This window comes from Danio aesculapii, chromosome 17 (assembly GCF_903798145.1).
Source record: "Danio aesculapii chromosome 17, fDanAes4.1, whole genome shotgun sequence".
Classification (NCBI taxonomy): Eukaryota; Metazoa; Chordata; class Actinopteri; order Cypriniformes; family Danionidae; genus Danio; species Danio aesculapii.
In genome coordinates, this window is record NC_079451.1 from 52,666,491 (window position 1) to 52,693,990 (window position 27,500).

The following is a 27,500-nucleotide window of genomic DNA, read 5'->3' on the forward strand; positions in this document are numbered from 1 at the left end:
TATATTCGAGATTAAAACCTGTGATGCTCTTTTAATGTATTTTTTTCTGTTGACATTAATAATTTATTATTTATTTTTATATCAATTATTTATGTATTTATGTAATTATTATCAATTAGTTGTATTTTGACTACTTTAAAAAAAAATAAACATCTAAATAAAAATGATGCATGTAAAGCAAATGTTTTACTGAAAATCAAGATGACACATATTAAGGGAAAATACTTTATTACTTCAGCTCTGGACTGTACAGTATTGTGATTGGTTGCTGGACCCTTTAGATCAGGCTTTGGCATTAAATCTGCAGCACAGAAACACTCGACTCATCTGTAAAGGGGAAGATCTGCAGAACAACACTCCTTCACAGGAGGATCTTATAATAATCATCTCTGTAGCTGTAGAGGACCACCACTGACACTCTGAAACACACAACAAAACACACATGCACGTTTAAAAAAGCAAGACAATAAGATTTATATAGTGGATCATTTACTGTGTTTTAGTTCAGTTTTTCTTCATCAGCTTATTTTCTGAGCACACTGAGGCATTCGCTTGTGTAGAAAAGCAATGATCATCAGCAAATAGAACAGCATCTGCACTGTCTGTAAATGACAGAACTCTGAATATCATCATTAATGTAATAAGGATTTATTTATTACAGGATGTAGGAATAAGGATTAATGTAGAACATCATTATAAATGAAACCAGCTCCAGATCTGACTAGAATCAAGCTTTCTTCTCAACATTCTTTACAACAACAAAAAAAGACTCACAGTTGAACTAGATTTACATGAAAAACACAGACTTTTCCTCTGAGTTTTGTTGATTCTCAACATATATTTGACCATTCTTCTCAAAGTTTTGCAGGTTTTCACACACAAAAACCCCTTTTTCTTTGATTTTCATGAAAAACTTCTGATCAATTCAGTGGCATTTTTCCTCAAAAGTTAGTTTTTCTGAGAAAATAAGGTTTATTTTCCTCCAAATGTTCCACGTTTTCAATGAAAAAATGACGGCTTTTATTTCAACATTTGGAGACAAAATCTGTCTCCACATGTAACTTTACTCCATGAAGATCTTCTACTCGATATTTAAATAAACAATAAAACACGATTTTTCACACTTTTTAATGAAAAGTTAAGTTTTTTCTCAAAATTTTGCTGGATTTTAATGAAAAATGAAGCTTTATTCTCTGAATGCAAACAGCTTTTCACTGAAAACGAGGACTCTTTACTCCATATTTTACAACTGTTAAACACAAACATTATTCTGACTTTAATCTCAGTATTTCGCTGGTTTTCTATGAAAAACGATGACATTTTCCCTCAAAAGTTGAAGTTTGTGACACAATGAAAAATGAAGACTTTTATTTTAACATTCTGTTTAAAGTTCAATGAGTTTCACACCAAATGAAACGACTTCTTTAACAGAAGTTTGATGAACACGTTTTTAACAGAAGATGATTTTCGGCTCTAAATTTAATACGTTTTTAATGAAAAGCAACAGGGCTTTTTCTCAAAATGTTTCTGTAAAGTTTTTTTTGGGGGGAAATTATTACTTTTTTCTAAAAATGTAAGGAGCTTTAAATAACTTTTTCAGTTTAAAACTATATATTTTTGCAAATTTGAATAGTTTCACACAAAATGACCGCTCTTTTTCTAAATATAACTTTTTATGAAGACTTTTTTCTCTACATTCACAAATAATAAACTTAATAAACAAATAACTTTTTTCCAGAAATGTAACTAGATTTTTTTTCTAAATGTACATATCTTTCCACGAAAAACCTTTTTTAAATGTGAAAAAAACACTTTTTTTCTCCAAACTTTAGGAAGACTTTTTTAAAACGAGTTTAGTGAAAAATTACTTTTTTTCCTCAATTTCAATAGTTTTTTTTCAATAAATGATTTTTACTCTAAAACAACTGTGAAACACAAAATTTATTACAACTTTTCATCTAAAACATGTAGCTGGTTTGTCATAAAAAACAATGACATTTTTTCTGAGAAAATAAGTTTCTTCTCAAAATGTGACAAGTTTAATGAGTTTCACAAAAAGAATTTTATGATTTTTTTTCTTTAAATTTAATGGGTTTTTCATTAAAAACATCTTTTTATTCTCAAAATTAAAGTTTTTTTTTAGAGAAAATTATTAGTTTTTTTATGTTTTTGCAAACTTTTTCATTTTAAAACTTTTTTTTTTCTAAATTTAAATCGTTTTTCACTCAAAAATGACAAGTTTTTTTTTCTAAATTTAACAAAAACCTTTTGTCTCTAAATCTAACTTTTTTCCTCTACAATTACATGAATAATAAAAGAACAGCCCCTTTTCCAGAAATGTAACTCGTTTTTGACAAGAGTTTTTTTTCTCTAAAGCAGACGTTTTTCCTCTAAATTTAAATAGTTTTTCGCAGAAAAATACAACTTACAATTACAAAAACTTTCTCCAAATTTAACTTGTTTTTATGAAGAGCTTTTCATCTCCATTTACATAAATTATAAAAAAATGACTTTTGTCAAAATTTAACGAGTTTAGCGTAAAACGTTTTCAATGAAAAATGCAGACGTTTTCTATAAATGTAAATAGTTTGGTTTTACTGCGAACTGTTAAAGTATTATTCTGAGAATTTATCTAGTGTTTTATGAAAATCAATTTCAATCAATTTTTTGAGAAAATTTGTTTTTTCTCAAAATAAAACATTTAATTAACTCTTGAACTCTTAAATCTTTTTCAGAAGTTTAATGAGTTACAAAAAAAATCAATTGACATTTTCTCTAAATTGAACACGTTTTTAACAAGATCGTGACTTTTGTCTTTAAATATTTAATGAGTTTTTCATGAAAATCAACAGTTTTTTCCTCAAAAATTTTCTCTAAAGTATTTTTTTGGAAAATTATTACTTTATTTCTAAAAATGTAAGAAGTTTTTAACTCACTTTATCTGTTGTAAAACTTTTTCTCTAAATTTAAATCGTTTTTCACAGAAACTGATTATTTGAAATGGGTTTTTAAGGTCAGTGACTAAGCTAATTGTGTACATATTGTTTAATTATTTAATGCAATAAAGACTCTCTGCAGTTTTTTTTTTTTTCTAAATTTAACAAAACTTTTAAAATTGTACTTTTTTTCATCAAGACTTTTTTCTCTACATTTAAATAAATAATAAAAGAATTATTTTTTTTCCAGAAATGTAACTAGTTTTTAATGAAAAATCCACTTTTTTTTCTATAAGTTTAAACAGTTTTTCACAGAAAATGAGGACTTTTTTACCACAAACTATTACACAAAAGCTACTATGATTTTTATCTGGGAATTTGGCTAGTTCATGAAAATCAATGACATTTTTCCTCAAAAGTTAAAGTTTTTCTGACAATTTGAGTTGTTTTTTCCTCAAAAATGTAACATTCTCAGTGACAAATGACGACTTTTATTTCAACATTCTTTTTGAAGTTGAATGATTTTCATAAAATAATTGATGAATTTAACAGATGATGACTTTTTTCATGATTAAACACTGCATGTTTTATTCTCGAAACAGAAACAGATTCTGCTTTTTGAGAAATTTTGTATTTTTTTCTATTTATTTTTTTACTTTTTAAATTTAAACTATTTTCTCTAAATTTAAATAGTTTTTCACAGAAAATGACGACTCTTTTTCTAAATTTAATAAAAACTTTTTGTTTTCAAATTTAAAATTTTTTTCATGAAGACGTTTTACTCTACATTTGAATAAATAATAAAGGACTTTTTATACCCTCAAAATTGAACTAGTTTTTAACAAAAAAACGCAGACTTTTTTCTATAAATTTAAAGTTTTTTTTACAGAAAATGTTAAACACAAAAATGATTGATTTTTAGTTCAGAATTTAGCTGGTTTTTCATGAAAATCAATGACATTTTACTCAAAAGTTAAACTTTTTCTGAGAATTTCAGATTTTTTTTCTCAAAATTTAACACCTTTTCAATGAAAACTGATGACTTATTTCAACAAAAATTCTAATTTAACTCGTTTTTTTTACTCTACACTTAAATAAATACTTTGTTCTCAGTTTTTTCTCTGAACGTAGCAGGTTTTTCATCAAAACATTTTTTCCCAAATGTATTATTTTTTTAAGTTGTAGTTTTTCCATGAAAAACTCGTTACATTTGGAGAAATTGTTAAAATAGAGAAGCTATTATTTTATTTAGATGTAGAGAAAAAAGTCTTCATTAAAAAAGTTTGCAAAAATTTTTTTAAACTCATTTAGAGATCCTTTTTTACCTTTTAATGAAGAATGGTTAAATAAATTTGAGCAGTTTTTCACAGAAAATGACAACTTTTACTCCAAATGACTGTTAAACACTTTAATCTCAGAATTGAGCTAGTTTTTCATGAACAAGTAATAAGAAATCTCTACATTTATCAAGTTTTACCACACAAATGTCAAGATTTTTCTCTCAATTGAGCTAGTTTTCACAAAGACACTTTTCAGCAAAAAACAAGAAAACATAAGGGGTAAACAATATCTGCACTGTTAGTAAATGATGGCGCTCTGATGATCAACAGGAGTTCTGTAGCGCAAAAGAAAAAGCGCTGATGAGGAAATCAGAAACAACTGTTGAGACTCGGATTGATCCAAACTCAGGAACGTTTTATAGAGAGTAAACTGAAGATGAAGAGGATCGGCTTTTATGAGGGGAAATAAAGTGTGTGTGTGCGTATGTGTGTGTGTTGTCTGCAGGGTGAGAGTCTCGGGTCACTGCGACAGTTAACTAGAGAGAAACCGCTCACTTTCACACACACGCTCACTCACAAATATGCACACACAGACATACAAACATACACGCACAAACAAAGCAACTTCCAAAAGAGCAGCACAAAGGGAAGAAATCAGTGTGTTGAGGATCTGTCCAGAGTATTATTGAGCCTTTTCTCATTTAAAGTTTTCAGATAAGCCTACTCTGTGTGTGAAGAGCAGGTAATAACCCTCTCTACTCCAGTGTTACGAAGGCGATCTGCTGATCTAACAGACAAAGCGCAACATGATGTAGAAAGAGCAATGATCTCCATGTTGCAGGTCAAATTGAAGCATGTGAATATTCATCTGTGCTTCACATTAGACTATAGAATGGCTTCAGAGCATTTGGGATATAGTAGCCTACATGACAACTTTCTAGAGCCTTATAATAGGCTACCTTCATGACTTTTGTTGGCTTATAAATTACACAGAACATAGTGCACACACAAGATCGGATTTGGATCGGTACCAGCTGGCCGATACCCTATCCAGCAAAAATATTCAGTATCAAACTGATATCTGATCCAAATATCGGGTCGATGCACCTCTACTGTCAACATACTCTCGACTTTACTCACAGAATTCACTGCTTCTCTTGTTTCTCTGCTCTTCATTTACTGCCCTGAGTCTGCCATTATGAGGACTATAATCTGGAGATGTTTACTGATGTATTATTGTTAATTTGTTCACCTCTTGTATATCTTGAAGTGCTGGAGCTGTTCACAGATCAGTTTGAGGTATCTCTGTTTGGGCAGTCGAGACAGAAGCGTCTTCACACTGATGTTGAACTGCTCCTCGCCGTCAAACTGAACACACAAAAACACGACACAACATTTTACAATACGTCATTCTCAACACACTGTACTGTACTGTACCCTGTTCTCTTTCAGAAAGTTACCAAAAGCCCCATTTTTATTTAAACTTGATGTTTTAAACCTAAAGTTAAAGCAAGAAAAATATAAACATACACAAATATGTCAGAAAATGACATAAAAACACATTATTTACAATTAATTACTTCAAATTTTCACTAAAACGAAAAAAGAAAACCTGTTATTTTATATTCTCAACCAGGGGCATTGCTAGACATAAAGCTCTACTGGGGCTCTACATCCCCCCCCCCCCCCCCCCCCCTTCAAAAAAAATAAATAAATAATAAAATAAATATATATATACATATTTGTTTGTTTTTTTTATAAATATTTATTATAAATAAAAGTATTCTTGTTCTAAATAATCTTAAATGTAACTGGAAAACAATGTTTAGACACAACTGGAGTGATGCTAAGATCATTTAAGAAATCTTTTGCATGAATATTAATTTTGTTTAAATGAAATTCGATAGACAATTCAATAAAATACCAAAAAAACGATGTGTTATAGAATTATCTGTTGTCTTAGACTTGACACATGGCAGAGAATTAGGGTTATTAAGTCTTTACCTCTCTGACTCCTCATCCCTCCTTCTTGCTTCATACTAAATAATCTATCAGGAGGCATGCTTAGTAAGATCACCGCCATATTGTTTAAACTTTAGTTTTGTCGACTAGCTAAACAGAAAAAGGCTGTTACGCTGGTTTTACAACGCATGAGAGGCGCGTGAGCAGCAAGTAGCCTGCTTTTTTGGCGCGCATGTTAACTACCGGGACTCGCACCAGCAGACGAGCAGCGCTTGCGAGAGGCGCGCGGGTTCTCTGCGCTCACGCGGAGATGCGTCAGTTTGAATTTTGATTAAACACATTGCTTTCACCTGTGCTGGTTCGGTTCCACATAGAGAATAACGTCTTAATTTCAGAATGACCACTCTTAATTAATACACTTGCATATGAAGTAAACCATATCTCAATGCATTTACTGGGGCACTGGAGATTTTCACTGGGGCACGTGCCCCAGTAAATTGGGTCTAGCGACGCCCCTGTTCTCAACGACAGTAATATAACACTTTGAATGTACTAATAATAATAAATAAAGGGGCTAAGCGGAAGCAAAATGAATGAATGATTACAATTCTATTGGTTTACAATTATCAAGGCTCCACAATAAGGACTGCCTTACAGCCCAGGGCCAGCATCTGAGACGCTGGAGACAGTAGACAGGATTGTCACAGGCCCGATCGGGTCAGTGCTGCCTTGTCACTAAAGTTTAATTTGTCAATTGTGTGCAAATACAGTTTTAGGATCGAGAAACAGTTCGTGCTTAAGCCTTCAGATGCGACCTTCTCTGTGATGTCATAAACACCTTATTACTCTTCAGTTCCTCTTATCTGATTGGATGTTGTGAGCACGTTTTCCGTAACAACATTACAGCGAAGAGACGGCAACATCCAATTATGATGCTTAAAGAAAACGCCCGTTTCTAATGTTTTGAAGCAGACATTTACATGGGTACAACATGATGAAAAAAATGAAGTGATGTTCTGTACAGTTTGCCATCAGTTTGACAAGTCAGCCACCTTCTGTTTTGCAATAAAATACCTTCATTTTCCATACTGCTGTTTTTGTTTGCATAACACTTTGAATTTTGCTCATTATACATTTATTAGGATTTTTTTAATATTGAACATCTACATTTACAAACATTTTGACAAATTATTTACAATTTGTGGCTAGGAAATAGCGATTAACTTTTATTTTTGGTGGGGCCAGTAAAAATATTGGCAGGGCAAGTAAAAATCTGAACCATTGGCCCGATCGGGCTTGTATACATATACAGTTGAAGTCAGAATTATGAGCCCCCCTGTTTATTTTTTTCCCCAATTTCTGTTTAACAGAGCAGATTTCTTCAGCACATTTCTAATCATAATAGTTTTATAACTCATCTCTAATAACTGATTTATTTTCTCTTTGTCATGATGACAGTAAATAATATTAGACTAGATATTCTTCAAGACACTAGTATTCAGCTTAAAGCGACATTTAAAGGCTTAACTAGGTTAATTATGTTAACTAGGCAGGTTAAGGTAATTGACCCTTCGCTAAGCCACACAGGCCAAATCGTTGTGCATATGGATTGTGCAAATCTGATAGCCGCTATCCTGAAAGTTTGGACAGGATGGTGGAATTTTTTCCCTTTTCAAAACCTAAAACCCAAGAGGAGAAATGCCAGCGTGGATCAAGCTCTGTAAGGGGCGCTAAAGGAACGGAGATAAGCTGGTTTTGTTTTGATATTCCTGACACATTCAGTGATAGACTGACGGCAATAACTCACACACCTCTTACCCTAAACAGATCGAAACTGAGTTACCTACAAAAACACATAGCAGGTTCTGTTTCACAGCGCACTTTTTCTTTTGTTTCGCTCGATATTATGAGCACTGCTCCGTTAAAGCCTTTGCTATAGTAACTCAGTCATACTAATAGAGAATCGGTCATAATGACACGAGTTATTGATCCGGAATCAGCTAATCTGTTGCTAACTTTACTGAACTTCATATGTCCATCTGTTTCAAGCTATGAATAATTGAAACTACAAATTCAACAGGACAAAACTGAGATATGAACACAAACTGAGCACTTGCGATCAATATACTTTACCAGCAGCAGTTTCTCAGTCATTTATAAAGAGCACACACACATACTGACAGTAATAGGTAACTTCCTGTACACTGTTATGGGTCAATGATGCTAATATTTAGCACAAATCCATCAATTTACCCCTTTCTGGCTGCTCTTTCTATTAATGAATGATGTAGAAGCACTGTCCATGCGTGTTTCCTCGCCGGTTAGTGTCGCTATTTTTAATTGCACAACATTAATCTATCAGGCTTTTTGGCTAATACTAGAGAAATCACTGTTTAATTAGTTATTATTATTAGATTATTTTTAGATTTCACCTCTCCTGCTGTGCATGGACTAAGCTGTTGAATGGTTAGTGAATGAGGCTGCTAGGCTAAGCTAGCTTCAATTTTGATTGAGTTATTCTCTAATCGGTTGCCTATTATGTCGTGAATATACTCCTGTAATGCACACTGCAGTCCTTTTTTTGTCTGGCTTTCTCTGATATCTCACCCGTTCACCAAAAATGACTTTATATCCCTGGCAATGTCTGACACCGGCGCAGACACATTGTAAAAGCCGTGCCAGGGACGAAAGCTTGACAGGCGTAGCAACAGTAACTAAGGAGGGCGGGGCTTAGAGAAGGGTCAATTAGGCAAGTTATTGTATTACAATGGTTTGTTCTGTAGACTATCAGGAAAAAATAGAGCTTAAAGGGGCTAATAATATTGAGCTTAAAATGGCTTTAAAACTATTAAAAACTGCTTTTATTCTAGCTGAAATAAAACAAATAAGACTTTCTCCAGAAGAACAAATATTATCAGACATACTGTGAACATTTCCTTAATCTGTTAAACATCATTTGGGATATATTTAAAAAAGGAAGAAATGGGGGCTAATAATATATATATATATATGATGTTAATTATTATTAATCATATTATTTGTTTATATTCATCATTAATATAGTTTAGAATGTATATAATTTATTATTAATATACAATATTTTATATAATATTATTACAAATTTATAGTATTATTCATTATATTGTGTTTCCATCCTAGTTTATGCAAATATTTTCCTTTATGCAAAGGTTTTTTAATGCACATTTTCAAAACTTGTGCATATATTTTTGTTTCTTATACATTTTCATTCATTCATTTTCCATCGGTTTAGTCCCTTATTTATCAGGGTTCGCCACAGTAGAATGAACCGCCAACTATTACAGCATATGTTTTACATAGCGGATGCCTTCCAGACGCATTCCATCGCTGGGAAACACCCATACACACTCATTCACACACTCTCATACACTACGGCCAATTTAGTTGATCAATTCCCCTATAGCGCATGTGTTTGGACTGTGGGGGAAACCGGAGCACCCGGAGGAAACCCACGCCAACACGGGGAGAACATGCAAACTCCACACAGAAATGTCAACTGACCCAGTCGGGACTCAAACCAGCGATCTTCTTGCTTTGAGGCCACAGTGCTAACCACTGAGCCACCATGCCACCTTAAGCATTTGTATAATGCATATATTTCCAAAACTGCTCATAACAATAGGTGGATGGAAACACAGCTAATATTTGCTCCCCATGCTCAGGCTGAGGGTTTCCCTGTATCCGGCTGTCACCGTTCGCACACACACACACACACACACACAAACACACACACACAGGATCCCCTTTTCCTGCTGGTTTTCCACTGGAATGCCATTTATTTACTCAGAATAGCTGATAATAATAGCGGGCGGTACAGACCTCCAGGGACAGGAAGTTGATGAGTGTTTCCTTGGGCAGATCGACCTGCGGAGGAATGTGACACACACACACACACACACACTGTTATCAGCAGAAACACACAGTCAACAGGAAGTGCTCTGGACATCTGACCTTTTCCAGCACAAGCATCCAAACAATCCTTCAGTAAATCACACACAGCAGATAAACGACTGAACGCGAGACGTGTTTTCAGCAATATTGATTCATGAGAGTCTGAAAACTCAACAACTCAGAGGGTAAACATGATGCTGGATATCACACACTCGCTTACTAGTCACTGTAATAAATGCTGGCTTCCACACAGTTGCTTCACGTTTTCCCTACACAAAGTGATTGCTAACTAGGCATGGGATGGTTTTCAAGGTACAGTATTGTTCAAAATAACAGCAGTACAACGTGACTAACCAGAATAACACAGGTTTTTACTATATTTTTTATTGCTACATGGCAAACAAGTTACCAGTAAGTGCTGTAGATGCTCAGAAAACAAACAAGACCCAGCATTCATGATGTGCACGCTCTTAAGGCTGTGCTATTAGTTGAAAGGGGTGTGTTTAAATCAGTGAGGTCATCAATTTTGTGAAAAAACAGGTGTGAATCAGGTGGCCCCTATTTAAGGATGCATTTTTAAAAGCCTGAGGCAAATGGGCCGTTCCATGTTCAGAAGAACAGCGTACTTTGATCACAAAGTTGATTGGAGAGGGGAAAACCCTAAGAAGAGGTGCAAGAAATTATAGGATGTTCAGCTAAAATGATCTCCAATGGCACAAAATGGAGGGCAAAACCAGAGAGACGTGGAGGAAAACGGAAGACAACCATCAACATGGATTGAAGAATAACCAGAACGGCAAAGGCTCAGCCAATGTTCACCTCAAGACAGTCTGGAGTTACCTGTAAGTGCTGTGACTGTTAAAAGACGTCTGTGTGAAGCTAAACTTTTTTCAAGAATCCCCCGCAAAGTCCCTCTGTTACATAAAAGGCATGTGCAGAAGAGGTTACAATTTGCCAAAGAATACATCAACTGGCCTAAAAAGAAACAGAGCCGATGAGAGTCCAAGGGCCACAGACAGATAGTGAGACGACCCCCAAAATCTGAATTAAAGTCAGAGTACACAGTGAAACATGGTGGTGCAAGCATCATAATATGGGCATGTTTCTCATACTATCTATTGCTTTGGGCCGATTTATTGCATACCAGCAATCATGGATCAATTTCCATATGTCAAAATACTTGAAGAGGTCATGTTGCCTTATGCTCTTAAAGGACATGCCCTTGAAATGGTTGTTTCAACAAGACAATGACCCCAAACACACTAGTAAATGAGCAAAGTCTTAGTTCCAAACCAACAAAATGAATGTTATGTGGCCAGCCTAGTCCCCGGATCCTAATCCAATTGAGAACTTGTGGGGGGAAATCAAAAATGCAGTTTCTGAAGCTAAAACCAATGAATTGTGTAATGCTGTTAAAGAAGAAAGAGTGGATTAACAGCTGAATGGTGCCACAAGTTGGTTAACTCCCTGCCACACAGATGTGAAGCAGTTATAAAAACTGTGGTCATACAGCTGAATAGTAGTTTAGTGATTCACAGGATTGCTAAATCCTAGAAACAAAAACACTATTGTACAAAATAGTTTTGAGTTTGTACAGTGGATGGTAGATACTGCTATTTTTGTTTAAACACACCCCTTTCATCTAATTGCACAGCATTAAGGCAAGGCAAGTTTATTTCTATAGCACATTTCATACACAGTGGCAATTCAAAGTGCTTTACATAAACAGGAATAAAAGAAACAAGTATAAGAGATATAAAAACAAATAATAAAGATGCTAAAAAAATAAAAATAAAATAAATAAGCATAAAAGCAGATAAAATGTGTTATAAAAGAATGAAAGAGAAAAGAAAAACACAATAGTTTGATCTGTTGGACGTAGCACAGTGCTCATTCAGTAAAGGCACAGCTACACAGATGTGTGTTTCAGTCTTGATGTGAATGTGCCTAATGTTAGAGCACATCTGATCATTTCTGGAAGCTGTTTCCAGCAGCAGGGGGCGCTGTTAGTAGCTGAAAGCCGATTCACCCTGCTTTGACTGAACTCTTGGTATTTCTAGTTTATATGATCCTAAAGATCTGAGTGATCTGTTGGGTTTGTATTCAGTGAGCATATCTGTAATGTAATGAGCTCCTAGGCCATTTAGTGATTTATAGAGCAGTAATAATACTTTAAAATCTATTCTGACTGTAACTGGGAGCCAGTGTAAAGACCTGAGGACAGGTGTGATGTGCTCTGATTTCCTGGTTCTGGTCAGAATTCTGGCCGCAGCGTTCTGGATGAGCTGCAAGTCTCTGACTGTCTTTTTGGGGAGCCCAGTGAGGAGGCTGTTACAGTAATCCACCCTGCTGCTGATAAAAGCATGAACAAGTTTCTCTAAGTCTTCACTGGAAACAAAGCATCTGATTCTTGCAATGTTTTTGAGATGATAGTATGCTGATTTACTGACTGCTTTGATATGACTATTGAAACTCAGATCTTAGGAGCGTGCGCATCATGAATGCTGGGTCTTGTTTGATTTCTGAGAATCTACAGCACTTACTGGTAACTTGTTTGCCATGTAGCAATAAAAAATATACTAACCCTGGAATATTCTGGTTAGTCACGTTGTACTGCTGTTATTTTGAACAATACTGTATACCGCGGTTTGGAAAAGTCAAGGTTTTAAAACCGTCATAACGTTTTGCTATTACTTGTATAAGTAAGATTTTTTATTTATGTTTTCTTTGTTTGTTTGTTTTTGGACCATGTTAAAATGTAAAGAAATCAGTGTTTTTGAAACTAACGAAGACAGCAGAAGGCAATGATTGATTAGAATTATTTAGCTTGACATGTTTACTGCTCCAAAATATCTTGTCTTGTATATGTTTTGTGTTCAAAGGGGAAAAAAGTTCAGGTTCAAGCAGGTTAAAAACACTCGAGTGTTGATAAACACTTCAGAAAACAACTATTGTTATGTCTGTCTTTAGTATTCGTGTATTGATTTAAAATCGTTTAGTTGTTTGTAATCATAAAAACACTTTTAGTGAAGGCCTCATTTACTGCCATGACTTTAGGAGAAAATCTCAAGTCTTAAAGAGCACATATTTTACCCTTTCTCAAGATGTAAGATCAGTATTTTGTGTCTCCAGAGTGTGTCTGTAAAGTTTCAGCTCAAACACCCATCAGATTATTGATTATAGCTTTCAGAAGTTTGTGATTTTCAGCTCTGAGCACACTGCAGCTGTTTTTGTGGCTTGTGCCTTTAATGCTGGTTCTCCCCGCTCATCGTTCCTGTGTGCCTGTCAGAGTGTGCCCCAATCTCTGCCTCGGCTGCATCAGATTAACAGCACAGTGACAGACGTGAAGGAAGCAGATCTCAGGCCTGTGAGAGATACTACAGGAAGAACTTAACCAATGATTATTTGATGTGTTTGTCGTGGAGTTAATTAAAGCCTTTCTGCAATGATGAGTCACACACAATGTCGGTACAAAGTTCACACACACACACACACACACACACTTTGCGCACGTCCTGTCTTGTTGATATGATTATACGCGTTACTATGGAGACATGTTAATATGCAGCTGTCAATCAAATCGGTGGGCGGGGAAACTGCTCTCCTACATCACATTGCGGTCGGCCTCAAAATGGGAGGGACTTGAATCCTATTTTAACATCAGGACATTAAAAAAAAAAGACTTTTTGTATTACTATCAGCCTAATATGACTGTGGACACACTATACTACACACACCTCTGTCCAAACAGCGCACAGAGGAGGATTTTCATCATAGCTGCTCTTTAAGTTCCTAGTGCTGTGAAATGATTCATCATGATGAGAAATCCTGCGTAATTGTTGTGATATACGTTTGTGTACTGAGAATATTCATGACGTGTGTATAGTATAAACACACACACCCGTGCGCACTTAACATTGTGTTTTTGTGTTGATAAAGTCACTTTATAAAGTCAGCTTCAGCTGATCGCGAGCACCAAAGTTCACTTCAGACAGTTTCAATCTCAACAAGCTCCTCAGAAAACTCTTCCTCATCTATTCTTCCTCTTTTTGTTCTTCCTCTACTTTTCTTTCTCCTCCTCTTCTTTTTCATCCTCTTTTTGTTCTTCTTTCTTTATTTCGTTCTCTTCATCAGCCTCTTCTTGTTCCCTTTTCTTTTTCTCTTCTTTTCATCCTCTTCCTCTTCTAGTTCTTCCTCCTCTTCTGTCTCTTTTTGTTCCTCTTCATCTTTCTTCCTCATCTTCTTCATCTCTTACTCCTACTCTTTATTTTCCCCCCTCTTTTGCCTCTTCTTCTTTCGGTTTCTTCCTCCTTTTATTTCGTCTTCCTCAATTCACAAATTTTCCTCTTTGTCTTAGTATTATTATTCTTTCTCTTCCTTTTCTTCCTCTTCTTCTTCCTCTTCCTCCTCTTTTCTCTCTTCATTTTCTTACTCTTTTTGTTCCTTTTTCTTTTTCTCTTCTTCTTTTTGCCTCGTTTTGTTCCTCCGTCTTCATCTTTTTCTTTCTCCTCTTGCTTTCTCATCTCTTATTCTTCCTCCTCTTCTTTCTATTTCTCTTCCTCTTTTGTTGTTGTTCTTCTTCCTCCTTGCCTTATTCTTCCTCATCCTCCTCTTCATCTTCTTCCACTTCTTTTTCTTCTTATTCTCCTTCTTCCTCCTCTTCAGCCTTCTTCATCTCTTATTCTTCCTCCTCTTGTTTTTCTTTTGTTGTTGTTCTTCTTCCTCTATTTCTTCCTCAACTTCTATCCTCCTATTCTTCCTCTTCTTGTTCCTATTTCTTTTTCTCTTCTTCCTCCTCCTCGTCTTCTTTCTCTTCCTCCTCTTCACCCTGTTTTTGTTCCTCTTTATCTTTCTTTGTCTTTTTCTTTCTCTTCCTTCTTCTTCCTCCTCCTCTTCTTATTTTCTTCCCCTTTTTTGTTGTTGTTCTTCCTCTTCCTCTTCTTTTCTTCCTCCTCTTGAGTTTCCTCTGAGAGACAGAGTCTGATCTACAGTCCTCTACTGAAGCGAGTGAGTGAGCGAGTCTCAGGGGTTAAATGCTGTTTGTGTAATAACAGAGCGCAACACCAAACCACTTTATTAACCACAAAGCCACTAATTAACTAAATATGCAAGCCATGTAAATCAGTGTGAGGAGCGTTCCTCCTTCAGCGGTTCACACTGACAGCAGATCAGCACAAAAACACTTGCAGAGTCACGATCTGCTTTCTTTTTTATTTTCTTTCATTTTTAGATGTTAACTTTGGTGCTTACATCAAATTAAAACTGACTTAGCAAACACCGAAATCATCTCACATGTTTCACACAGCTCTAATAAATAAAAACATGCAAATCAAAAGTAAAAATACGGGTCTTTCAGTGTTCAAAAGAGTCATTATTGACTAATTACATCTGTATTTAAATGACTTTTCTTATTAATTCATCTGAAAAGTGACCAAGTTATTCAATAAGTCATTTAATTACTCGACTAAACACTGAGCCACATAGATCTCAATGCAATAGAAATTACACTAACACAGGTTTTCTGCAAGTCAAATTTACAACCCAGGCTCATTCTGAGAACGTAGTCCCGTGGATGTTTCTGGAGACCGCGAAATACGTCCCGGGAGGTACGTATTTTGCAGTTTTTGTTCTCGCATAAACCCGCCAGAGGCTGCTGTCGAACTGTCTGCCTGGATGACAGAATGATTGACCGTGCGACCGGCCAATCAGCTGACCCACCCTCCTCCTTCCCTAAACCCAACCAACGACGATTCACAAAAGCCGTCCAGAAAAAGAAAAGCCCTTGTCTGATTTTTACCACGTTTTCAGATTTTGACCACATTCTCACCCTGTGACGAACTTGTTCACTTAATTTTTTGGATTTTGTTTTTGTTTTCTTACCTGATTTCTTGAACCGCTCTTCCCTGGACTCGAACCCGGTCGTCCTCGTGGTCAGTCCCTCTCTGCGCCTCGAGTCTGGCGACGTACATGAAGAGCTAACCAGACAAACTGGTTGCGGCGGGAAAGCCCTCCACATGGAGGCGAGCGGCCAGCCGGCAAGCGCCGAAAGGAACGGCGTCACACCGCCCCGCAGCATTCGCTTGGAAAAAAATGAAATGCAGCCGTACGTACCCCCGGCTACGTATTTCGCGGTCTCCAGAAACGTCCACGGGACTACGTTTTCAGAATGAACCTGGGTTGCAAATTTAAGACTTTTTAGGACCTTTTTAAGACTATTATGACTGAAATTTCAGACTTATACGGAGGAAAAAGTGTTTTAAAGCTGCGAAGATCCGCTGGTGTGTTTATAAGCTGACATACAAGCGATCAGCTGATGAACCGACTGATCTTCGTGGCTTTTAATCACTCCAGTGTCCCTGTATCTGTAGTTACACTTAATAAACAGCGGTGAGTTCGGTGAACTGATGACCTTCACGGCCAATCACAGTCATTTCTGTTGAGCATGTGAACACAATGGCCAATCAGCGCTGTTTAAGAACGCACTTAACAGCGCTCAAATGTTAGCGGGTTTTTAAAATGTCAGTACCGATTGTTACCCGATTCCAGTATCGTAACACTAGTAGCTTTTTTTTGAACAAAGGGAAATTAAACCCTACAACACCTCATTTCCATGAATTTAAGACTCTTTAAGGCCTCAAATTTTGTTTTTGCGAATTTATGAAATTAATTTTTTTACTGTGAGTCAAACAGGATCTTTTAGATTTAAGAATTAACACTTAATTTAAAGGAAACGTGCATCAAAATATAAAACAGTTCAAACTAATGACACCACCTTTCATACATATACAGTTAAAGTCAGATTTATAAGCCCCTCTGTTTATTTTTGTCCCCCAAGTTCTGTTTAACGGAGAGCAGATTGTTTTCAGCACATTTCTAAAGATAATAGTTTTAATAACTCATCTCTACTGATGATGACAGCACTTAATATTAGACTAGATATTCTTCAAGACACTAGTATTCAGCTTAAAGTCACATTTAAAGGCTTCACTAGGGTAATTAGGGTAAAGTTAGGGTAATTAGGCAAGTTATTGTATAACAGTGGTTTATTCTGGAGACAATCCAAAACTAATATTGCTGAAGGGGGCTAATAATATTGACCTTAAATGGGTTAAAATAATTAGTAACTGCTTTTATTCTAGCTGAAATAAAACAAATAAGACTTTCTCCAGAAGAACAAATATTAGAGGAAATACTGTGAGAAATTCCTGAATCTGTTCAACATCATTTGGGAAATATTTAAAGAAGAATAAAGAATTCACAGGAGGGCGAATAATTCTGACTTCAACTGAGTGTGTATATATATATATATATATATATTGGCATAAGCTTTAATGCAATTGTTTATTAAGCGCATGCCGTTGTCAGACAAATAAAAGCTTATTTAAGTCATATATTAAGTGAATTTGCAATTATTAAAATCAAGTTAATGTGCAAAATATATGAACACAAAAAAAGCCTCTATCAGTCTATAGCTTACAGGGTCATGAACTCATTTCTCAATGAATATTTTACTAAGCATCTGCAATTGTCTTGATAAATTGAGTTAAAAGACTAAATAAAATTGCTCCGCTTCACTGAATTGATGCAAACCTTTTGAATTTATGTACAGTATTTAAGCAAGTTATGATTTTTCAGGATTTTTTAACTCTGTGTGCATTTATTACACAACAAACGAGGGTTTATGTGAATAATCGATACGTATTGCATGTATTTGAGCATGTATTTGAGCATTTGGCTGCAGCTGGAGCTACAATCAGACTTCACATGTGTGTGTTCAGTTCTTTCATTTGGCTCATAAATCAAGCACAATGCTGTAAACATCACTGATTTTCACATGACAATGAGCTCTGTGAAGGAATGAATGCTGGAAAAGGAAGCAGGATTTGATGCAATAATCATTTCATCTCTATTACTGTTATTTCATAATCATTGGAGGCCAAAACCAAAATGTATGTGTGTACTTTCATATTGATTAATTTCACAGCGCAAATACTGATACTGATGAAAAATGCAATGCAAGCTTTTCAAGAGCTATTCAAGCTGTCTTGTGAAACGGTCTTCATATCGCAGAAAAATAAAACATCGCAATATCTGACATGGTGCAGAGCAGGAAGTGACATCATGTACTCACGGCCAGCACTTCAATGTCGCTGCTCCTGTTCTGCAAGCTGTTGCTCAGATTCTGCAGTCGTGTCTGGATCTGAAAGATGTTCAGAAATATAAAGGATGTTTAACTTCATCTTCTTTAATATTGGCGTTTAACAAGACAATACATCATGGTATACGATACAACATAGGAAAAACTACAGATTGTCTTATTTTTCGCATCCTGCAAGTAAACGTCTTCATTTCTCAAGTTAGACTTGGTGTTCTTCTTTCCACACATTGTAGTAGTATCGTGGTTTTATTTTGTTTACTGGAGAATCATTCTGAATGGTTCAATTGAATCCGTGAGTTATTTACTGGAGATTTACTCTGAATGGTTCAATTGAATCAGTGAGTTATTTACTGGAGATTTACTCTGAATGGTTCATTTGAATCAGTGAGTTGTTTACTGGAGATTTACTCTGAATGGTTCATTTGAATCAGTGAGTTGTTTACTGGAGATTTACTCTGAATGGTTCATTTGAATCAGTGAGTTGTTTACTGGAGATTTACTCTGAATGGTTCATTTGAATCAGTGAGTTGTTTACTTGAGATTCACTCTGAATGGTTCATTTGAACCAGTGAGTTGTTTACTAGAGATTCACTCTGAATGGTTCAATTGAATCAGTAAGTTGTTTACTGGAGATTCGCTCTGAATGGTTCAATTGAACCAGTGAGTTGTTTACTGGAGATTCGCTCTGAATGGTTCAATTGTATCAGTGAGTTGGTTACTGGAGATTCACTCTGAACAATCCTTTGAATCAGTGAGTTGTTTATGCGGAGATTCACTCTGAATGGTTCAATTGAATCAGTGAGTTGTTTACTGGAGATTCACTCTGAATGGTTCAATTTAATCAGTGAGCTGTTTACTGGAGATTCACTCTGAATGGTTCAATTGAATCAGTGAGTTGTTTACTGGAGATTTACTCTGAATGGTTCATTTGAATCAGTGAGTTGTTTACTGGAGATTCACTCTGAATGGTTCATTTGAACCAGTGAGTTGTTTACTGGAGATTCACTCTGAATGGTTCATTTGAACCAGTGAGTTGTTTACTGGAGATTCGCTCTGAATGGTTCAATTGAACCAGTGAGTTGTTTACTGGAGATTCGCTCTGAATGGTTCAATTGAACCAGTGAGTTGTTTACTGGAGATTCGCTCTGAATAGTTCAATTGAATCAGTGAGTTGGTTACTGGAGATTCACTCTGAACAATCCTTTGAATCAGTGAGTTGTTTATGTGGAGATTCACTCTGAATGGTTCAATTGAATCAGTGAGCTGTTTACTGGAGATTCACTCTGAATGGTCCAATTTAATCAGTGAGCTGTTTACTGGAGATTCAATCTGAATGGTTTAATTGAATCAGTGAGTTGTTTACTGGAGATTCACTCTGAACTCTTGTGTAAAAGTTTCTATATAAAGTTTTGTGTGTGTGTGTGTGTGTGTGTGTGTGTGTGTGTGTGTGCTTATGCTGACCTGCGTCTCGTATCTCCGCCTGGAACTGGCTGAGATCTTCTCTGGAGTCACCAGGTTCACATTCATGGACATAAGGCCGCTGCTGCAGTGTGAATCACACACACCTGACGCACAACACACATAAACACACACACACTCAACCATCTGCTCAAAAAGATTCATATACACATCTCATTTCTGTCAGTGTTTGTGTCAGAGGTAGGGATGTAACGATTCACAGTGAGTCAGTTGAAAATGTGACGATTCAGTTCAGTTCATCTTTATTTCTTAAGCTCTTTTACAATGTGATTATGTCAAAGCAATGTCACATAGAAGATTATAGCGAATTGAATCAGTGTCAGTCCAGTTTTTAGAGTTTAAGTTCAGTTTAGATCAGTTCAGTGTGGTTTAATTTAGACGGGATGTTAAATGAATCACATTTACATGTTTAGAAGAGCAGACAGCAGTGTGTTTTACTGCAGTAATGACTGACGACACTTTCACTGCACTTGACTCCTGGGTGTGTGATAGGGCCCTTAATGTTTTGCCATATTTCTCAACACAAGAGAAGCGCACCTGAGTTTCCCAGTAATGATCCCTTTGGGTTCTGTAGAGACGCGCTCTCAGAAATCTCTCTGATGAAGGACAGAAGAGCGTTAGCAGAAATCAACAACACAACTAACAGTGCATCACTAGCTGTGTTCCCATACACCTATGAAATATACAGATGCTTAATGGAAACCCATACATTCTGAAAATACACATAAATACATGTGCGTAACTGAGCAGAGCCAGCATTTTATTCAATATGTAAGATGCTTATAACCTGTGCTGTAATCAGCTGTAGTGAGTAAAGTGTGCTTCATCAGTATCTGCACTTCAGTCATGTAGTCTGACAGATGATGATCAGATGTGTGTTTCAGGGTCTTTGCGTTCGTGGGGTTTGCAGCTTAAAGGCCCCGGCTCACACTGTGGTTGTTTTTATAATCCTGTAGCATGTCAGACAGCAGGAACATGGCTCCCATGTCACACTGTAAGATCTCAGCTACCATAATGTCAGAGTGAACCACAATGAAGATACGTCAAACATGGAAGAAAATGCTCCCGGAGTTTGAGATCATCCACCCGTGACTCTTTCACTATCTCCCGTTCTCAAATGATCGCTCACAGCAAACGTAAACAATCTGTAGCGGTGATTTTGCACGCAGTGTAAAAGAGGTCGGTGGGCCGAGCCCATAGCGGGACACGAGCTGTGCTCTCTCCTCACGTGTGCATGCTGTGACATTGCAAGCAGACTCCTATAGAGCTCGCACTTGATCAAGTGCTGGCACAGGCAGCCAATCAAAACACAGCTTAGGTCTGCTGTACATTGAATCTATTGACTGAAGTTCCATTCTGTTCAGATAGAGAGAAAGGTCGCATGCTTTGCTTTCCGCCTAATGCCAGACAGTTTTGTGTGTCAATGATAAGAAGTGTTTATGCATCATTTACATTACTGTTACTACTGTTTCATCATTATACTACTGTATTAAGATTATTGATTTATGCGCGAGCTCGTACAGAATCGTGGACAGCCGCGGCTAGTATTAGCGATCTTTTATGTAAACATAATTGCCTTAAACGAGAATACATACATCACCTAGTTGACCCATGCTCTTTGCTATATTTCCGCCGTAGTTAAAAGCTTGTTGATAGTTAGAATTACTCTTTCTGTATAAGTTTATACCGTTTATACAGCATATAAGTTCTGCTTTGCTTCTGGATATCAGTTATATTTGTATATTGTAGTTTAGTGTTGTGTATAAACTCTTCAACTTGTTACTGTTATCCTTATTTTCTAAATTTGTTTATTCATGTATATTTTCTTCCATTGTTTAGACCACACACACACACACACACACACACACACACACACACACACACACACACACACACACACACACACCCACACACACACACACCCACGCCCACACCCACGCCCACATGTAAAGTGCTGTGAACCTATTGCAGTGTGATGGACATTAAAGAACTTTAAATGGGGTCCAAGTCTCCGTGTCCTTAACAGCACTCCATGGTGATGGCCAAATCCTCCTAAAACCAGCTAACTCCATTACATGCAGCGTGCCTCAATAATAAAACCAGGAAAAAAAACTCATGGTTTCCGCTACATTCATTCCTGCATGGCGGGGCGCCACACCAAAACTGATCCCGCCACGGCTACATTACAGCTTCTCATTCAAAACATTCAGCTGTTTTTTTAATAGCGGGTTATAATCGCACTAAAACGTATTAAAAGGTGAGTGAATTATAACAGCGGGAACTTTTCTGTAATCGTAGTAGTGCTGTGTGTTATTTGTTTAACTCTTTACGGTGACGTGTTGAATGATGCAAACACGACGCTTTCAGTTATGATGAACACAGTTTCCATAATTATACTTTATAGATAAAGGTCTGTGGTTCTGTATACAACAAACAATGACTTTATCTTGCTGGAGTTTATATCCGTTCCACTTTACTTCAGGACGCATTAATGTCGCTCTGTAGGTCTATTGGAGACATTCATAAATATTCCTAGCAAATCTAATAAATGCTGGAGACATCCTCACTACATAAATGTACTAAACACACTTCAGCAGCGTTTATTTAAAGTTTTTTAGTTTAGTTTATTTGTTTACAGGGTCAATGCACATTAATAAACATTACTGTAAAATGTGCCAGAATTAGCCAAGAATGGCTACTTTTCATCTGTAGACCCCTAAACCCCCTAAATTTGAGAGCGCACAAGAAGATCTGTGCTTGAACAGCGTATATATGAGGGCACGCAAGAAGTTTTGTGCACGAGCAGAGGAAATCGGAGAACAAGCAAATAGATTGGCATGCTTGTATTACATAAATCCGATTTCAACTTGTAATACTGCACTCATGACATTTGTCATTGAAATAACGCCACAGGTAGTTGGTAGATCTGTGTAAAAAGGCCTGCCGCCACAGCTGGAAAACATCCTAGAGGAAACACTGAAACTCTTTTGACATTTCCCCGTGGTCATTTGAATTGTCGCATGGATCGCGTCATCAAATTCATCGCTACTATTGGTTGTTGAATTGATGCTCATCACAGCTGTTGTCACACTGCAGGAAAGAGTCTGAAATCTTCTGACATGGCCGGAACTTCTTCAGATGGAAAATCTGATCGCAACGGTCACTAATGGCCCTAGTGGTACGGTACGGAACGATACGCTTTTATGGCTGTTTCCACTGTCAAAAGGCGTACCGAGCCGAACCGTACCACTTTTTCGGCACAATTTCGAAAGGGTACCAAACACGAGAAAGGGTACCAAAAGGCGGAGCTAGACACGCAGCTGGACGCTATTGGTTTAGAGAGATACGTCATTCGCTCACGCAACAAGCCAGAATGAAAACAAAAACCCGCCATGTTTTAAATACACAGCGAGACATTACAGCGGAATTATTTATACATATTATAACGACCCATGGTCGACCCAAGCTCAATCAAACCTCGTCGTCGTCTTGATAAACAGCCACAAAGAAAAGAAGAAGAGCAGATTCTACCCTGTGCCCTGTAGTTTTTTTTATGAGGCAGTCTGAAACGCGAGTGGTTTCGCTTTCTTGTTTGCGCTTGCGTGCGCATCTATTTTTGATATAACAAACTTCTTGAGCTGATGATAAAAACGTGCGCTTGATTATTGACGTGCTTTTATAACCCGATCCTGTCAGACACTGACAAACGCGAGAGTGAAGCGCAAATAAACAAAAGGAGCACATTATTTCTTAAGCAAACGTGAACAAACTGCCATGTTGAACTATTATCATCAGCTTTTGGACTATTATGAACTCTGAACAACAGAATTACTCTCTAACAGAGGCTACGTGTGCTGCTGAAGATTACAGACACAGATGAGAGGTTTGCTCTGACTGTGGGCTATATTTTGTGTTGTTTTGAACCTAAATATGGACGAAATGTCTGCTGTGTGTAGTTCTTCTGTAGTTGGTATCATATCAGAGATTGAAAGAGTCTGTATGTGTTCATATATGTTCATTTATTTAGTTATTTAATATAATTACAGATGTTACAGTAGGCTATTTCACATCATTGATCTGCAGTTATAATCAACTCATGTTCATAGGAAAGGTTAGTAATAAACATTTCTACACAAGTGTTTATGTGTGTAAAGCATCTGTGTTGTGAGAAGTGCTTCTCATATGATATGTGAACGACCTGTACAGCTTTACTGTAAACATTTTCTCAAGCTCGAATGACGTCGACTGAAACTTTCTGTCATACACCACACCTACCAGGTACCATTGGTACCCTTTGGGCAGTGGAAACGCAAGCCTGATAAAGGTGACCCGTACCATACTGTACTGTACCAGTTAGTAGAAACGAGCCATAAGCAGCTGTCTGTGATCATATCAAACCAACGATCACAGATCCCAGATTTTAGCTTAAGATTCAGGAATCTTTTAGGATTTCCCAAATTTGTCTCAGATGACAAAATCGTGTCTGAAATCCCACAGTGTGAGCAGGGCTCTCCATGTTTCCAGCTCTCCATTGTGTCCGATGTGAAATGGAGTTGTGCTGATTGTAAAAGGCCTCAGCCCTCCATCAGTCTGTCATCACAGTGCTTCAGTGTTGTTATTCTTCTATTATTATTCCCTCCAGAATCTGTCTGCGCTCCCGTCTCACGCCTCCAAAAGCCACCACATTCACTGCGCTCATTGCGCTTCGTCTTCGCCTTCTGAGGCGCAGCTCATTTATTAGAGGAGAACAAACACCACAGTGGAGAATCCCAACAGTGCAGCAAACTCCACTTCTCTCAGTGATATCTGTGCAGGAGCAGCAGGAAGTGATGATTGTGTTCTCTTCTGTCTCTCATTGGCTGGAAACGCTGCTTTAATCACTAATGGTTTATCCTATATTCCAGATTTGCACACAAGTCTAACCCACATCATTGAACGGAAACACAGCTAGCAGAAAACAACGCAACCCAACAGAAGCCTCTGATCACCTGTTTCTCTCCTCGGAGAGTTTGGTCCGGCTCTTCTGGATGAAGTGCTCCACCAGATCCGACTCGGGAATTCTCTTCTCCGACTGACGATCCTTCTCGAAAGACTTCACCTGATGAGAAACACACATTATTAGGTATTTTAATTAGGAGTTACTTGTGATGTACTTCCCTTACTGTATACAAGTTCAACAGGTGTGTATAAATCAATTCAGAGACGCAGAGGCACATGTATGTGTGTTGTATATCAGCTAAAGAAGAACATTCAGATCATTTAAGAAATTACTTCATGACAATATAATGCAAGAAATTCTGAATTTAATTATTAATTAAATAACTTATTGGCATTTATTTGTTATTCAGATATTTTGTTTATATATTATACTTATATAAATTCTTATTTTTTTAAATTAAAGAAGGTTTTATTGACATCAGCACATGCTTGAAATGTTTGTCATTATACAGGGTGGGCCATTTATATGGATACACCTTAATAAAATGGGAATGGTTGGTGATATTATCATCCTGTTTGTGGCACATTAGTATATGTGAGGGGGCAAACTTTTCAAGATGGCTGGTGACCATGGTGGCCATTTTGAAGTCGGCCATCTTGGATGCAACTTTTATTTTTTTCAATAGGAAGAGGGTCATGTGACACATCAAACTTATTGGGAATTGCACAAGAAAAACAATGGTGTGCTCGGTTTTAACGTAACTTTATTCTTTCATGAGTTATTTACAAGTTTCTGACCACTTATAAAATGTGTTGCCCATTGTGTTGGATTGTCAATGCAAGCCTCTTCTCCCACTCTTCACACACTGATAGCAACACCGCAGGAGAAATGCCAGCACAGCCTTCCAGTATCTGTATTTTCAGGTGCTGCACATCTTGTATCTTCACACCATAGACAATTGCCATCAGATGACCCCAAAGATAAAAGTCTAAGGAGGTCAGATCGGGAGACCTTGGGGGCCATTCAACTGGCCCACGATGACCAATCCACTTTTCAGGAAACTGTTCATCTAGAAATGCTCGGACCTGACACCCATAATGTGGTGGTGCACCATCTTGCTGGAAAAACTCAGGGAACGTGCCAGCTTCAGTGCATAAAGAGGGAAACACATCATCATGGAGCAATTTCAAATATCCAGTGGCCTTGAGGTTTCCATTGATGAAGAATGGCCCCTCTATCTGTGTTGTCTATAGTGTGAAGATACAAGATGTGCAGCACCTGAAACTACGGATACTGGAAGCCTATGCTGGCATTTCTCCTGCGGTGTTGCTATCAGTGTGTGAAGAGTGGGAGAAGAGGCTTGCATTGACAATCCAACACAATGGGCAGCACACTGAACACATTTTATAAGTGGTCAGAAACTTGTAAATAACTCATGAAATAATAAATTTATGTTAAAACCAAGCACACCATTGTTTTTCTTGTGAAATTCCCAATCAGTTTGATGTGTCACATGACCCTCTTCCTATAAAAAAAAAACAAAAGTTAGATCCAAGATGGCCGACTTCAAAATGGCCACCATTGTCACAACCCATCTTGAATAGTTTGCCCCCTCACACATACTAATGTGCCACAAGCAGGACGTTAATATCACCAACAGTTCCCATTTTATTAAGGTGTATCCATATAAATGGCCCACCCTGTATAATACATATAAAATATAATGCCATTAATTAGTTTATGATTACTATTTAAAATGTAAGAGTTATTTTAAAACAAAGATACATTTAAAGAATTAATAGTTAAATTTTAATCCCCTTGAGATTTATGTGAAATTTGTAGCATCTAAATGACTTTAGTAGTAATTAATTTAGTAATATTTTTAAGTAACTTAGCATGTTAAAGTAGATGCATTCAAACATGTTTCTCGTCAAGCTTCAGGTTTAATTAAATAGTTAGTAAATCATTACAGCTCAAATCAGTGTGTTGTGTGTAATAGTTTAGATTTGTGACCAATAGCAGTGTAATTAGCCTCAGCTGGGTCAGTTAGCATTTCTATGTGGAGTTTGCATGTTCTCCCCGTGTTGGCGTGGGTTTCCCCCACAGTCCAAACACATGTGCTATAGGGGAATTGGGTAAGCTAAATTGTCTGTAGTGTATGTGTGTGTGTTGTGGTCCTCCAGGTTGGGGGTTGAGCACTGGGCTAACAACCCACTTGTTACGAAACACCAATATGGTGCGGCTAAATATCAACTTCGATATAAACGGCCCTGGGAGTAAGTAAGTAATTAAATTATCTACTGAGTAATTAGTAGGTTAGCGTAGCTGCATCTGGCATTTATTGTTCTGCAAGCATTACATTTAATTAAAGAGTTAGTAAATTACATCTCAAATCAGTGTGTTGTGTCTAATAGTTTAGATTTGTGACCAGTAGCGGTGTAATAATCAGGATAATGCACATCCAGATGGTGGTTATCGCAGAATAAACCCTTCAGTCTTATAGAAGAGCTGCTGATAAACCTGTCAGGCTTTATTCTGTGATAAAACAGCGGCTGGATGGGCTTTGTATAACATATATTGTTGAGCACAGACTTCAGCGTGACTTACCTTGAGGTAATTTCCTTCTTTATCAGACACCAGAACCATGAATGTGATTCCAGCCTGTCTGCAGTGCTCAAGAAGAGCTTCCTGTGACTGAAACACAAACACACACACATATATTAATCTACAACACAACTCAAACATACACACACATACCATAAACATAAATACATACATGCATACATACAGAGACTATAAACACACACACACACACA

At 36.9% G+C, this 27,500-nt stretch overlaps 1 protein-coding gene across 1 annotated transcript in view; it reads right to left on the reverse strand.

The window, feature by feature from the left end:
- Nucleotides 1–211: 211 nt before the first annotated feature.
- The window catches only part of eif2ak4 (eukaryotic translation initiation factor 2 alpha kinase 4), a 91,749-nt gene continuing 64,460 nt past the window's right edge, over nucleotides 212–27,500 (reverse strand). Inside the window, 8 exon segments of the mRNA XM_056476737.1 lie at nucleotides 212–419; nucleotides 5,469–5,584; nucleotides 10,037–10,081; nucleotides 18,240–18,308; nucleotides 19,728–19,831; nucleotides 20,283–20,341; nucleotides 24,734–24,843; nucleotides 27,292–27,378. Coding sequence (XP_056332712.1) covers nucleotides 362–419; nucleotides 5,469–5,584; nucleotides 10,037–10,081; nucleotides 18,240–18,308; nucleotides 19,728–19,831; nucleotides 20,283–20,341; nucleotides 24,734–24,843; nucleotides 27,292–27,378 — 648 coding nt within the window. The 3' untranslated portion in view covers nucleotides 212–361.